Here is a 15,298-nt window from a genome sequence, read left to right on the forward strand (position 1 = left end):
TCCTAATGTCAAATGAGTTTATCCCTCCTATCCACATTTGCCTAACACTGAATTGTTCAGCCACAACATTTCAAAGTGGTGTGTTCATGAAATAAGACACAGAAATTCTGAGTCACAAAAACAACAAGAACAAAACACTGATTTCACATGTAACACTTCTGCACGCTCTCTTTAAAGGATAAATTTGGTATATAGCATTTCAGAGAATCTTTTTTGTCTTGGATTTAGCAGAATTGTGCTAGTTTCCATTGCCACTTCCCACCCACTAGCTAGGACTCCACCTACCACCAATACTTGTAAAGGCTAGCATGTGCTAGCTAGTCACCAAAAAACAGCCTGCATCTTATAAACCTACAGTGAAACCGTAATCAGCTACAGAGTTTAAGTCGCCACTTCCCACCCGCTTGCTAGGACTCCCCTTATCACCAATACCAGTAAAGGCTAGCATGTGCTTACTCCTAAACATGTGGAGTCGGCCTTCTAGTCAGCATCTAATCATATTTCTCAATGTAAATACATCATGGGCATTGAGCACATATAATACGCAATAGTTTTATTGTGCCTGAAAAATAAGCTTTGTGTGGATGTGGATAATATCTGAGCTTCCTGATGTTTTCACTGTGCTGCACTTAAAAACTTAAAAACATAAAAAATAAGTTAGGCTAAGCTAGTTAGGCTTGTTAAACTGAAAAAAAAAAATCCAGATAGGTTGAATTTGACACCCAGAGAGTGCAATGCTCACAATCAAACACATGATCTCCCGAAGACAAGGCCAGCACTTAGGCCATTGTGCCACAACAGATCGGTAGCACAGAATAGAAAATCCCAAAGAAAAAAAAAGAGCTCTGTTAGGTAGGTCAGTTCCATCTGACTGTTAAAGTAAGAATGACAACAACAAAACATACAGTCTCAAAATATGATTTGCTATTTAGGATCACTCTGATGATTTTTTGACATCAAGCGTTTCCTCTTTGCATACCGTCCATGAAAATCATCCATGATCTCTTTCTGATGGTAGGCGCTGTAGTTTGACTTCAGCTGTGGCAAGAGCTTCTTTACTTATTTTGTGGTCTGCTGTGGTCTGCTGTTGAACCGAATTTGCTAGGACAGCCTGACCTGACCTGGCCATGTTGGAAGTTGTTGCACAAATGATTTAGCAGACAGTGGAACAGCTGATTTGCCAGACAGTGGAACGCTGAAAGCCTCAGAGAGCCCTTTGGATCTCAGCATGGTAATAACAGGTTCCTCCAAAATCCTCTCTAATGATGTTTTAGTCATTTGCAGCTGATGTGGAGCCCCTGATTTTAATCTTAGGCATTTGAAGTAGTAATAAATGTGAGGGTGTCCTAACTTTTTCCCCACAGGAAAAGTTTATTTTTATGAATAACATTTTACAAATGTTTTTAAAGGCATTTCTTTAGTTGTATTGGAGTAGTTCTTTTACCTCCATCTTCAAATATTGAAGATCAAACGTCCATAAGTTTAAATATATTAAAAAGACAATGGTTCTAATGGTTCTAATCAACTTTTGCACACGACTGTATATTATCTCTCTTATTCAAATATAACGTTTTATTAAGTGTAATAATAAGCTCCTAAGGAATATAGGTGTGTGGGTGTTCCAGGAAGTCTGAGATCTTCTTGGCCATGTCGTCTAGCTCGTTAGTGTTGGTGTACTTCAGCAGGTTGTAAGCACGAACAAAGTAGTGCCTGAGGTAGCGCTGGGAAACACACTTATGCAGCTTCTGCACCAGACGCAGTACACACTCTCTCAGGTTGTGCCAGTCCCTGGAGCTGGGGTACTTCTCACACGTCCAGAACAGCAGCATCTAAAGCAGAGCCAGAAAAAAGACACAACCGGAGCAGTTGAATTTCCCTGGTATTTTTCCACCAAAACAGTATGCAGTGTACAGGTGTATATATACTGGAATATACTGGTGATATAAGGAAGGCTGATACACTACATGTCCAAATGTTTGTGGACACCCCTTCTAATGAATGCATTCAGCTACTTTAAGTTGCACCCATTGCTGACACAGTTGTGCAAATGCACACACACACACACACTGCTTGTACTGTCTAGTTCCTGTAGAGAAATGATGCTGACAGAATAGGATTCTCTGGAAAAACATGAATCTATTGGCACCATGTCTAATGCCAGGCATGGGCTAGAGGGGTATAAAGCCCACCAACATTGAGCAGTGGAGCAGTGGATCTGTGTTCTTTGGAATGATAGGGGTGCACCATCCAATACTTTTGGGATGAGTTGGGAAAGATATGGTGGTGGGGGGTGGTGATCTTCCATATACTGACCTCACTAATGCTCCCGTCTGATTTAACTGTTGCGGCTACATAAAAGCAGCCAATGCTCCATTTTCAAATCTGTATTTAAATAAAATGATCAGCATCCTAGAATCAGCATCGGCCAAAACAAAGTATTAATTATGCAGAAATTCTATTTTGGTGCTTCCCTACTGATTACGCTCTAGTACAGTTCAGCACTGCCACACAATTGTAAGGCACACCACACAGAGAGATGAGGCAGATGTGCCTGATACCTGTAAATGGTGGGCGGTGATGACAGGTTTGCTCCCTGGACACCATACATCCTCCTTCAGTTGACGGACCACCTTGTAACACTTCTTACGACAGCCGCCGTCCTCATCCATACTTCCCAGCAGCACCTGCTCTGCCCGTGAAAATGACAGCAGCCAGTGGTAACTGGACGTAGCCATGAGATTAAAACCAAAGGACTGTTAAAAACAAGGAAACAATGTGTTTAAGAGACATTCTCCTTCATTATTATACATTTCTTTTAAGCTTCCTAGTTTATTTCAGTTGTATTCAGGGAAAATGAACACTATTCTTCCTCCACCTTCCTGAGCTTAAAATGCCCTGCCCATGCCTTTGCCTAACGTTCTGTAAACACTAACCAGGCATAAAACACATTTGCACAATGGAAACATACTATTTATTTGATTTGTTTACAGGGAATAATAATAATAATAAAGTCCTAAAAAAAGTCCAGTAAAAAAGTTTGTGGACACACATAAGCCAAACGTAATGGATGAGCTTTTGGACCAACCATCTTTTGGGCAAAATGTTTGGAACCCCATCACCGCTGAGCTGCAATCACACTCACAGTTTCTGCAGGCACTGCACTCTCTAGTTTATTGAAAAAAAAGTCCTATTTGATATTGGGTACTAAGTCCATGACCCCATTCCTATGGTATTTGCCCATTTGATTTGAATGGAGGCCTATGTCTTTAAGCCTTGATCCAAGATATTTAAGCCTTGATACGAGTGCCATGTTGTAAAAAGCAAATAAACTGAATTAATTATTCAAAATAGACTAAATCACTGGTTGGCATTTTTTTTGGTGTCATCCAATGGTTGCTTTCCCTCTCTCTCGCCACTGAATGAGGAACAGCAAGCAAAAAATCTCATTTAATTGCATAATTCATCCATTCAAGTTTTAGGTACAGCGTGACATCACCTAGGAGGACACCATTACTGACTGTCCTAACAGTCATGCTTAACAGTGTGTGCTCTGGAGGGACCATGGGAACTTTAAAACTAGGACTGTGAACCACTGACCTAAGGCAAGGTAAGCAGAGGCTGATTTGTCTCTGGACTGGTAGCAGACCTCCACCTTACTTCCTAACCTTAACGCAGCGGGTGCGCTCAGCAGAAGGCCATCTCTGCAGCAGGTGTGGCCAACGGGCTTTTTTTGGCCAGCAGTTCATCAGCTCTACTGTGGGCACCAGCTCCACCTCAATCTGCACGTCCGACGTTTCCACAGCAACGCGTACCACCGAGCCCACCGACTCCAGAATGCTCACTTTTTCTATCACAGAGAGAGGACACAAACAACAGAGAGCCAGAGGCGCTGAGCTTGCCCCAGTAATGATCACTAGGGTTTAGTGTAATGTTATTGCATTGAATAAAAAGGTCATGGAGTATTTCAATGTATTGATGCTACATTTGTGTGACATACAAGTGAGCTTGAGTGTTTGCATGCATGTTTACCACCCCCTCCTACCCCCAACATACACACACACACACACACACACACACACACACACACACATATACATATATACTGTGCCTGGGGCTAGGATAGACAGATAGGCTAGTTCTGAAAGCACAGGCCTCAATGACCCACACTCTATAGGACTGTTGTGTTGTTCTGGATTTTCTGCCTGACTATTGGCACAAAGCCAAGCTGAACACTGTAATGTGAACTCCCTTGTCTTTGTAATTCAGTTATTTATATCATCCGAAGACACGTTGTCTCTTTTACCTGGGTGGCTGCACATTACTTATCCATGCTACAACAATATAGCTACTAGTGATGTATTTACTGTTACAGATGGATAACAGTTTGTCCTACGTTTGTCCAATAAAGCAATCAGAATTTTTTCTACTGGCTATAGTTTTTTTGATCTGGTTGTAATGGATTCTGTTGTAGTTAAACAGTAGTTAAACACCCAACTGCAGCAGAAAGGTAAGTCACTGTTGAAATTAGAGGACAGATTATTTTCTTCTGATGATGCTGTGAATCTGCAATCATTTAAAGGAGCAATATGTAGAATTTTTACTTTAAAATAACATCAAAATCATTGTGATGCTCCACTGATGTGTATTAATACAGTCTCCACTATTCTGGGCTCGGCATGCTGCTAACTGTACTGTGTAACTGTGCTAAAACGTTTGCGATAACTGTGTGACGCTGCAAAATCTGAGCCATATTCATCCAAATCCAGTGACATTACTCTACTGCATCAGTCAACATGTTCATTTCATTTTTAGTGAAGGTTCTGTATCTCTTAGCTAGTCCAGAAATGCATGTGAGCATGTCCTTCTTGATGGGTGGCTCAAAAAGTGAATTATACTTCCCAAATATAGTGGGAGCCCAGGAGCAAGAAATGGCAATTCTTAGATAATGCTGCTTTAAAATCAGTAGACAGCAAGTTATTGTAATTTTAGCATTTAAGTATTAAGTATTATTACTGAGTACATAAGTACAAAACCCTTAGTTTTTTCGAGCCTTGCTTTGACCACTGTAATTTACTCAGCAGACAAGTCACCAGGGGTGCTCAAAAGCTGGGGTGTCTGGGGGACCAAAGTGCTATATCTGTTAATACCAATACCAATTAACATAAAATAATTAATAATAATTTAAATATAAAAGGAATTCAATAAGTTATATAAAGTATAAGAACATATTAATTGGTTCTATTATTAGGTAAAAGAGTGATCTTAATAATTTCCCCAATTTCATCATTATTAATCTCACCTGTAAGACGGACACGCCCATAACACAATGTCATCATCACTGGGAGGATGAGGGCTAGCTATCACATGCCTCATTTGAGATATTTAAAGAGCCAGCATGCATTTTCAAACTGCTTAATACACTTGAAGAACAATGCTAATAGTAAATTAGGCTATAATGCATGTTATATATGGTTAACACTGTGCTGAGTGACAGAGGGCCTGCAGTGACTGAGGACTGAGGTGAAAGAGGGCCAACCTAAACACCTAGAGAGAGAAAAGTCACTTGTCACTTGAAATCCTGGCCTCATGTGCCTGTAGGTTAAGTTAAGCCAATTCATCTCTGGTCTACAGTCCATATTTTGGGCAGCCCTGGTCTGAACCATGCACTGCTAACTGACTGTCAGCTTTTCTTCATTCACTTTTTTGTAAAAACAAGTTCTTGTAAGTAACTCTTGTTTACCACATGTGTGTAGCCTTACACAAATTCCACAATATGAAAAATATTGAGCTTTTTGTGGCATGAATAAAACATTTTAATACAGAAGTAAAGAAAAGAAAGCATCTTACCTGCTAGTCTACAGGTCTTTATAGCGGCCTCTACCTGCTCCTTAAAGACACTGACCACTTTTGCGGGAACAATATCACCCTCCATGATCACACGGGAATCATGCCACTCCTGAGAGGGGTTGGCAAAGCTCTCCAGCTCCAGCCACTGGTGCAGCTTCTCTGGCTCTCGCACTGGGGAGAGAAGGCGTGACCCGCTCAGCGTGTAGTACCTCCACTGCCGTGCTTGCCTTTCTTTATAGCCCATCAGGCCACGCACAGGCACAGAAATCAGGAACAGGGTGGGACTCAACACCTGTGGGTACAGAAGAGCTGAGCTTGCCAGTAAATTAACTGCTGCAATCTTAAATCTGTAGTATTCATAATGAGTGATAGATATGTAGGTAGGCTGACAGTGTGGTAGACAGACAGATAGATAGACAGATAGATAGATAGATAGATAGATAGTCTTACATGATGTCTCACCTGAATAGCAGGATTTAACGTACACCTTCCCCGAAGCAAGGCAGCCCATTTTGATGCTAAAGCAGGCTGATCCTAGAGAGAGCAAAAAACAAGCTATAGTGTGTATATATATTAGAATTATTGAATGCATATACATGATTGATACGTTACCTTAAAACAGTCATTGTGGACTCCAGAGTTGGAAATGGACTGGAAGCGAGCATCCTTTAAGCTGACCTCAGCAGTCAAGTCTTTTATTATTTTCTGCACATCTTCTACTGATTTAGAGACCTGCCGGTGCCTGAGGTCCACCTGAGAGGAAAATGCATATATATAAAAATGAGCATAACCATGACATGTTTCATACATAGCTTTCTTGTTTTTATTTCACCTTAATACACTCGATACACAAATGACATCAGATATGATAAGACATGATCAAAATACTTCAAATCAGTGCACAGTCGTATACTGAGGCCTACAAACCCCTCTTCAAAATGAAGAGTTCATAAGGGAAAATAAGTTTCTCAATCCTGGACAGAAAATAAACTTAAATAGGGCTTTTCTCTGCACATTTCAGATCAAGATGAACTCATAAAGAGGGCCGGCTCTGTCCTGGGATGCTTCTTAGACCCAGTGCAGCGCGAGTGGGAGTTCTCCATGCTGGAGAATAGCTCCCACCTCATGCATGAGACTCTCGCAGCACTGGGCAGCTCCTTTAGCAACAGGCTGTTTCACCTCAAGTGTGTGAAAATAATACCCCCCCCCCCCCCCCCATGTGCAATTAAGGGTCAATTTGCAATTATCTGTAAATAATCTGTTAATAATATTGTTATTGCTTTTTTTTTTATTTCTATTATTTATATAGTGTATATATTGGTAATTTATCTACATTTTTGCATCTGAGTGTCTTGCTATCCCTAGCTGCTGTGACACTGAGAATTTCCCCACAGTGGCACAAATAAAGGATTATCTTATCTTATCTTATTTTATCTTATAATTTCTATGTATTTGCTGAAATTAACATATTGGCGGGAAAAAAAAAATTAATAAAAAAAATAATTTTGCCATTGTTTACATGCCACATGTGCAGAAGTACAGATAGTGTTCTCTATAAAATATTTGAAATTATTTTCATTATTAATTTGGATGCCCAAACTTTTGCATACAACTGTATTTGCCACAGTGAGACATAAAAGCAGAGTATCACATTACTTGAATTATAGGTGCCTCCTAGATGCTCATCTGACATTCAACTACCATTCAACTGAATGTTTATTAAATACAACCAAACTCCAACATGCATGGATATAAATGACTATCTATTGAATGACCCTGCATCTCACCCTTATCCTGGCCTTAACCTTTCCCTTGAATCAACCCTAAATCCTAACCTTAACCCTAACTTTAGGGTTAGAAGTAGGGTTACATTCAATTGAGAGTCATTTAAATTCAGCATGCATTTAAAAGACATTTGGATGTCTGGCAGCTACAAGGCATCTACACTGGACCATCCAAGTCAAGTGATACCAAAAGTAGAAATACAGGCCTGGTACATTGCTCAGTTCTATATATATATCGCCTAATGCAGAACCTCGGCATACCTGATTTTGTAAGTAATGGTCCAGGTCTTCCTCCGTGAAGCTGGTCATTTCACAGCCTTGTTATTTCCTGCCTTCTTCTCGGATGAGCCCTGTGTGTGAATCTGTGTGTTTGTGTCCTGATCCATGTAACATAGATGGAACTGGCGGAAAAGCACTTCAACAGATTGATCTCACTAGATTGATTTTTTTAGATGGTAAAATGCTCGCATGGTCCTCTGGGCAACCAGCTTCATCACTAGTTCCCTCACACATCCTGCATTGCCCTGGTCAGGACATCAAACACAGGCTTTCAAACACGTCTATTAGCACATAATTGGGATTTTAGGACAACATTTAGCTCACCATTTGTTGTTGAGGGTGAATACATGAAGTAGTTCAATTTTGCATCTGTTTTTTGAGGGAAATATCAGTAACAGATATTACTAGCCTATTCCTAAATATAGTGGAAGAGTGGAAGAGTTAGTAAGCTACATAATCTCTTTAGGACCCAGGGGAGCACAGATGTGGACGTGACCTGAATATGGCCAGACCTCTGACTGTACGGGACAGACCCTACTCCAGTTTTCTACTCACAAATGTTGTGTTGACATCAATCCAAGAGAAATTCCCCATTAACACACATTAGCCCTCCGCAGCTGGTAAGCTGGCTAATTGATGTCTGAAGTAACTTCAGAGAGCCTGTAATTAAACCATCTGGATGGCTATCATTACAGCCAAATGCCACTAAATTATAATGAATATCAGAATTCTGCTACTAAATATGAGTTCATTGCTGTATTATAACTCAGCTGTACAATCTGCAAATCTGCTCTGCCACCTCATGTTAGATGAACAGGCTAACGTTATAGCAGATACAAGCTTTGTGGCGTTTTTTTTTTTTTTTTTTAATGAGGCCCTGTCAGTAACGCACAATCTGCAGTTATTGTGTTGTTTATTGCACATTAGCCTCCACATTATACACAATAGACACTTTAACGATGCTTAGCACAGTTTAAGACCTATGTGTCAATGCTGGGGGGCTTTATACCCCTCTAGTCCACGCTAGGTGTCAATGGGTTCATGTTTTTCTGCTCCATAGAATCCTATTTTATTGGCAGTACTTGTCTACAGCGACTACACAAGCTGTGTGTGTGTGTGTGTGTGCATTTGCACATCTGTGTCAGTGGTAGGTGTAACTTGCATTCATTAGAAGTAGCTGAATGCATTCATTAGAAAGAGTGTCCACAAACATCATATAGACATATAGTGCAGTTTAACAGTTAGTTTCTGGGTGTTTGAGTGTATTGGAATTCAAGTTATTAAAAAGTCAAATAGTTAAATAAATAAAATGAAGGCATGTGAACTAATGTGTGTCTGGAGTTATTATGCTGTTTATTGCACATTAGCCTCCACATTATACACAGCAGACACTTTAACTGAAGTCAGAATGATTAGCACAGTTTAAGGCCTATATGTCAAACACAAGGCCCGAGGGCCACATCAGGCCCGTGGCACCATCCAACCCGACCTGTGAAATTATTTTGATATTGAATTAGTATTAATCCGTTTCACAATCCACTGCACAGCAATTCCTATTATGCACTGCAAAGTAATGACCCCCCTTCCTCCAACAACACAGCAAAGCGATGTAAGCATGGTACAGCAATGCAGGCTTAAATCACTGCCAGTTCAGTCATTTATTGATGAGGATGGAGCAGCTCAGTTTTGTGGGAGCATTTGTTTTCTGTGATGGAGATGAACACATCTTCTCACGGGACTCAGGTCTCACTGACAGATAACTTAATTCCATTCTGAGTGCCTCAGCATCTTAGAAGTTTATTTTTATTAGATGAAATAAATTTTATTAATAGAATTAATGAAAGAAGATGTCCAGTTCAAGCAAGTTGGTACATGGTCATTGTGGTTCTGTGTTAAATACATTTAAAAGACCTACCCCCTGAAAACTTTAAGTAGGTTTAACAGTTATCTGTGGCTAATGTAGCCTATTGATAAAAATACATATTTAATAATATAATACAATATAATAAAAATGTATCATTCATATTTTATTACAAAATAAAATATCCATGTAAATAGTTATACATTATATTTGAATTGTATTTAAAGTATTACAGTATTTTTTTAAGGTCTACTTTAAGTGCCTTAACGTTTTTTTGGTGGGTTTTTTTTTGTACTATGGCCCCCGGTTTTGTTGAGACTTTTTAATTTGGCCCTTTAAGTGGTTTAAGATTATCCTCTAAGAGTTATAAAACCCCTGGTTTGAGGGAACAACTGTATTCTGTATGATGTTTGGCGCCCTCTGGCGTTTAGGTAAGAGATTACAGTCTAAAAACTCAAAAACTACAAATCCCAGCATGCGTTTCACAACAACCCGCTCCAACAACAACAAACCGCAGTGTTTCCAGCTGAGGACGTTTAGATAAGCGCTGCTTTGCAAATGGATGCACTTTTAGTATGAGTGGAGGTATGTGGCCTACTCTTGTCCTTGTGTTTTAAAGCTCAGTATAGTGTTCAGGACTAACTGCACGCTCCTCGTGTTGTCTAAACAGGCAGTGTCAGCTAGATCACTAACACAGCTAGCGCTCTGTACTAGTTTGCTAACGTTACACCAGACTGACTCGTAAAAAGCTGCAGATCTCCCTGGACTGGTTGTTGCACTGGTAGCAATCAATGTAGCTATAGTCCAGCTACAGTAAGGGCAGCCAGATCTGGTAGCTAGTTCACTCCAGAATTAGGCCAGTGTTAGTGGAATCTGGGTCAGACAGAGCCAGTCCTGATAGGAGAGTGACAAGTTTGACTGTGTCTGATAATACAGCTACTGTCTGCCTGGCTGTGTTCACAACTCTGCTGTGCTGTAAATAAGCGCCCCTTTCTACATACTAATATATGCAAATGACCTCCTACTATTGCTACAATTCAGTGCCATTATATTTTCCAGGATTTAAGTCCTATGAGTTTATGTTTTAGTTAGAATTCATCCAATCAACTATCAAGCATCAATAAAGTCAATAAAACCACACTGGTGTTTAACTTAGTTTAACATACTCTGTGCTCAAACGTATTGGGACACCTGCCCATTCACTGTTTCTTCCTAAATCATGTGTATTAAACAAGAGTTTATCCTGCTGTGAGAGTTTGATTGCATTCAGCTTTAACAAGAGCATTAGTAAGGTCAGCATGTTGGATGACCCCCACCGCACCTTATCCCAAAAGTACTGGATGGAGCACCAGCCATCATTCCAGAGAACACAGCTCAATGCCTAGTCCACGCTAGGTGTTAGGCATGGTGCCAGTAGGTTCATGTTAATCTGCTCCATAGAGTCCTATTCTATTGGCAGTACATCTTAACAGCGACTAGACAAGCTGTGTGTGTATGTGTGTGTGTTTGAACATCTGTGTCAGCACACTTAAAGTAGCTGAATGCATTTGCTAGAAGGGGTGTCCACAAACATTTGGACATATAGTAGTAGTTTAACTGTTAGTATCTAGTTTATTGGACTTACATACTGCTATTTTATTATTAGCAAGTCTATTAAATAAAACAAATGAAGGCCTCCAAACTAACTAACTGGGCTGCTTGGATCCAATGGGAATCTCACCCACCTTATTATTAGCATATTTAATTTCCTTTAAATATTTAGAATGTGCTTTTAAAGAACCCCATAAATGTCATAGTGCAGGTAACAGTACGGTTGTGTATGCTGTTAAAAATAAATAATAGCTGATCTGGAACAGGGCCACTACTGGTTTTGTGAGTGCATGTTTATGTAGCTTACATTTTGCTAAAATGGTTAAATCTGTGTCCTGTTATTTCCTCTTTTTGAAGCATCTCTTTTGGAGTGAAGCACAATGAGCTGCTCTGTGTTGCTCCGACTGCACCCTGGGGACCTCCATAGAGTCCTGCTGCCTGGCTACAATGCTGCGACGCTACGCCTGCTCTGCTCTGCCTCCCGCCTCAGCCGCAGCCTGAGAGAGAGCTACCGCCTGCTGCAGTTGCCTGAGGAAGGAGACAGCAGCCCTGCCGAAGTTAGGGAGGCCTACATGCGCATGGCCAAGCTCTATCATCCAGACTCTGGAGCCCCAACAGCAGATGCTGCTTTGTTCTGCCACATAGAGGAAGCTTACCGGGCTGTGGTGACCCACCTGGCCCGGCGGCGGCCTACGTCACCATACGCTCAGACAGAAGAGGACGAAGAAGACAAGACTAAAGGTCAGGCTCCTCAGCACAGGCAGTACCTCAGCTTTGAAGGCGTGGGCTCTGGGACGCCCAGCCAGCGCGAGCGACAGTATCGGCAGTTCAGGATGGACAGAGCCACGGACCAGGTCTTGGAATATCGACGCAAACGCATGGAGCAAGCTGCAGCAGAAGAGGGCGCCATGGTGGTTAGGGACGCACGGATGCGCAGCAAGCAGATCAAGATCACGCAGGCTGTGGAGCGCCTGGTGGAGGACCTCATCCAGGAGTCTATGGCCCGTGGCGACTTCCGGAACCTGAGCGGTGCTGGAAAGCCACTCAGCAAGTTTGACCACAACCCCTACACTGACCCCATGACGCACAACCTTAACAGGATCCTCATTGACAACGGTTACCAGCCTGAATGGATAGTGGTCCAGAAGGAGATCAGGGAGAGCATTAAGAAGATGCGGGAGAGGCTGCAGGAGGCCCGGTCCAGACTTGGCAGCCCCATGAGGCACTCGGAACAGCTCCGGTGGAAGGAGCAGTGCGCTGATTTTGCAGACGACCTGAAGAAGCTCAATAAAAAAGTGGACACGTTCAACTTGATCGTGCCTCTAATGAGCTTGCAGATGGTTCACTTCAGCATGAGCAGGGAGGTGGACAAGGTGCTGAAAGCTGACCAGGAGTACAGAAAGGAGAAGGAGAAAGAGAGGAAGCGCGAGGAGGAGAGCGAGGAAGCAGATGCCTCCAGGCAGAACTCTAGGCAAGGACTCATCATGTGGATGCAGAGTCTACTCAAATGAAATTCTCTGGGTTTTATTACTGTAGTACAAAGTACTGTCTTGAACTATTGTCAAAAAAAGCACACAACTCACCTTTGATCATCCTTTGTCATTTATTATTAGCATTAATATGGTATACAGAGAATCAGGAAAGGTGGTAACATGAATATCAGCTCATAAATGTCACTGTTATGTAACACTACCATGTAAATAAAAGGGATGCTTATATATAATCAGTACAGAGACGAAAGAGCTCAGCCTGTTTGTCCCCATCTATAAGCAAAGACTAAAAGTATTAAAAATTTGTGTCAATCACAGCAATAATCTGTGATGATTAAAATTAATCACAAGTTAGAATGCTAGCTAGCATGCCCTTGAATTTTTGGGTGGGAAAACAAATGTGTGGTATGCCTAATAAACTGGCTACAGGTATCCGGCTTTTTATTTTCTAAAAATATGTCAGTGTATGTATGTTTTGAGAACTTAAACCTCGAACACGATAAGGCTCGGACACAGAAGCTTTAATAGAGAAAATGCTTCAACAACTTTTTACAAGATAAATGGCTGATCAGTCATTGGGCTGAATTAAGCTAAGAGCTAAGAGAGGAGCAGCTGTGTGTGCGTTTGTGTGAGAGGGAGAGATGAGGGAGGGGTAAGAGAATGAGAGCTATTAGTTATGAGATTTTATCCATATTTCATCATGCATAATGAGCTTAACAACTTGTTAAGATGATTAATTTGCATTAAAAAAGGTCAATGTATTAAAGTTTGCAGACTGACATGTTAACGCTGAAAGCGCTACTAGAAATACATTACTTTCAAATTCTAGAATGAAATACACTCAGTTTGGCTGAAAAACACTACAATGCAGTGTTCATAAACTGCATGTCGGCATGGTCATACAAAAACCTAGTCTCCAAAACTTTACAGGAGATGGGAAGCCTTAAGTTTCAATAAGATAAGATTTTTTATATTTTATTCTACATAATTTTAGAGCATTTCTGTTGGTCAATTCATCATGGAATCTGGACACAACATAAAAAACACAAATGGCAGCTTACTAAGGAGCCAAAATCTGCAAAAAATTTAGACCTTCAAAAGTATTTGGACATTTGTGCTATAGTTAAATATGTATTGTGTTCATAGGGTTGTGAAACAAATGGCCCAACCAAATTGCAATTTGGTTGCATTTTTTATTTATTACGATTTTTACGATTGTACCAATTGACCCACCCATTTGTAGCTCTCCCTAGCACTAGGAATGCTTCCAACATTAGAAAGGTAAGGACTTAATTTATGTCTCCTTCAATACATGCGAAATCAGCCATCGTCTCTTTCCAATTGTGCTCTCTCTGACTCCGGCCACTGATGGCAAAGCGGCATAGCTTGGGATTCAAACTCATGACCCCTAGGCCATAGTGATAGCACATTAGACCACTGAGCCTCTCGAAGACTAGATCATTATCGTTTAATAAAAATGTCTTTGCACACTTCATGGTCACACATCTATTAAGACACCATTGTAAGAAGAACAGCCCCGGATTACGACGTTACCACCTCTGTGCTTTATAGCATCCTTTGTAGCAAAACACAGTTTTTTTTAAAGTACTCTAAAAACTTTTCCAAATAAATGTTTCCCATTGGTATAAAGTGTCCATATATAGATACTTTTTGAGGCCACTGTATAACACTGTATATACTGTATACATAATTGTATATACTTTTTTTTTTCTTCTTTAGCATCTAAAACACCAACATATGCTATAATCTTGTTTATTTTGCTCTTGGCATCACCCTGAAAGCAAGTGTACCTAAGATTAGTAGTAAATGTGTGTGCACACAGTAATCATCGTCGGTTTTCTGGCCCCTCACCCGGGTAGGTGCTCCAATGCGGCTGGGTTTCCGATAACCACAGGTTCCTTCTTGGCATTTAGAGCCTGCCTTATGGCTGCAGAGGGAGGCGACAGCACACTGGCCCAGTCTCGGGCTATGTACTGGTGGTAAGGATCCTGTGAGTTCTCCAGCTTTTTAGAGCGAATGTAGCTGAACATGATGCCGAAGGTGAAGAAACTGAAGAACCCCACTATCAGAAGAATGTAGATCATTCCTTGGCTTTGGCCTTTGAGGTGCACTGCACTGAAGGGCGCAGGGGGCTGGTGGGCAGTAGTAAGGAGAGGATCTGGTGGTAAGCTCCAGGTTTGATTGAGGTAGTTCTGGAACCAGGAAAGCAGGTAGGACTGGACTTCTGTACTGTTCCGCACTAGCATAGTAGCCTGTGATAAAAAAATCAATATGGAAATGGTCAGTTTGTCCACATTGTCCACACAAACACATCGCTAGGCTTTGTATAATTACTTTTGTTCCCCTCTGGCATCAATGGCTCGTGGGGCACCACTGTTATGCTGTTGTCAGGCATTCAGTGTCCTAAGGTGCCTCTGAAACATCTT

The 15,298-nt window shown here is 41.1% G+C and overlaps 3 protein-coding genes across 3 annotated transcripts; 1 reads left to right on the top strand and 2 right to left on the bottom strand.

The window, feature by feature from the left end:
• Positions 1–1,595: 1,595 nt before the first annotated feature.
• Positions 1,596–7,940, bottom strand: mab21l3 (mab-21-like 3). Its single transcript, XM_072686455.1, has 7 exons — positions 7,893–7,940; positions 6,460–6,600; positions 6,310–6,381; positions 5,848–6,139; positions 3,666–3,847; positions 2,559–2,753; positions 1,596–1,829 (listed from the first exon to the last, which is right to left on the bottom strand). The coding sequence occupies exons 1-7, from the start codon at positions 7,938–7,940 to the stop codon at positions 1,596–1,598; spliced, it is 1,164 nt and encodes a 387-aa protein (XP_072542556.1).
• Positions 7,941–10,272: 2,332 nt separating this feature from the next.
• dnajc28 (DnaJ (Hsp40) homolog, subfamily C, member 28) lies at positions 10,273–13,283 on the top strand. The gene is made up of 2 exons (XM_072685188.1): positions 10,273–10,356; positions 11,719–13,283. Exon 2 carries the CDS (start codon positions 11,742–11,744, stop codon positions 12,870–12,872), a length of 1,131 nt encoding a protein of 376 aa, XP_072541289.1. The 5' UTR covers positions 10,273–10,356; positions 11,719–11,741; the 3' UTR covers positions 12,873–13,283.
• Positions 13,284–14,079: 796 nt separating this feature from the next.
• LOC140560679 (potassium voltage-gated channel subfamily E member 1-like) lies at positions 14,080–15,118 on the bottom strand. The gene has a single exon (XM_072685190.1). The coding sequence runs from the start codon at positions 15,116–15,118 to the stop codon at positions 14,720–14,722; it is 399 nt and encodes a 132-aa protein (XP_072541291.1). The 3' UTR covers positions 14,080–14,719.
• Positions 15,119–15,298: the final 180 nt, after the last annotated feature.

Source organism: Salminus brasiliensis, chromosome 8, assembly GCF_030463535.1.
Source record: "Salminus brasiliensis chromosome 8, fSalBra1.hap2, whole genome shotgun sequence".
Taxonomy (NCBI): domain Eukaryota; kingdom Metazoa; phylum Chordata; class Actinopteri; order Characiformes; family Bryconidae; genus Salminus; species Salminus brasiliensis.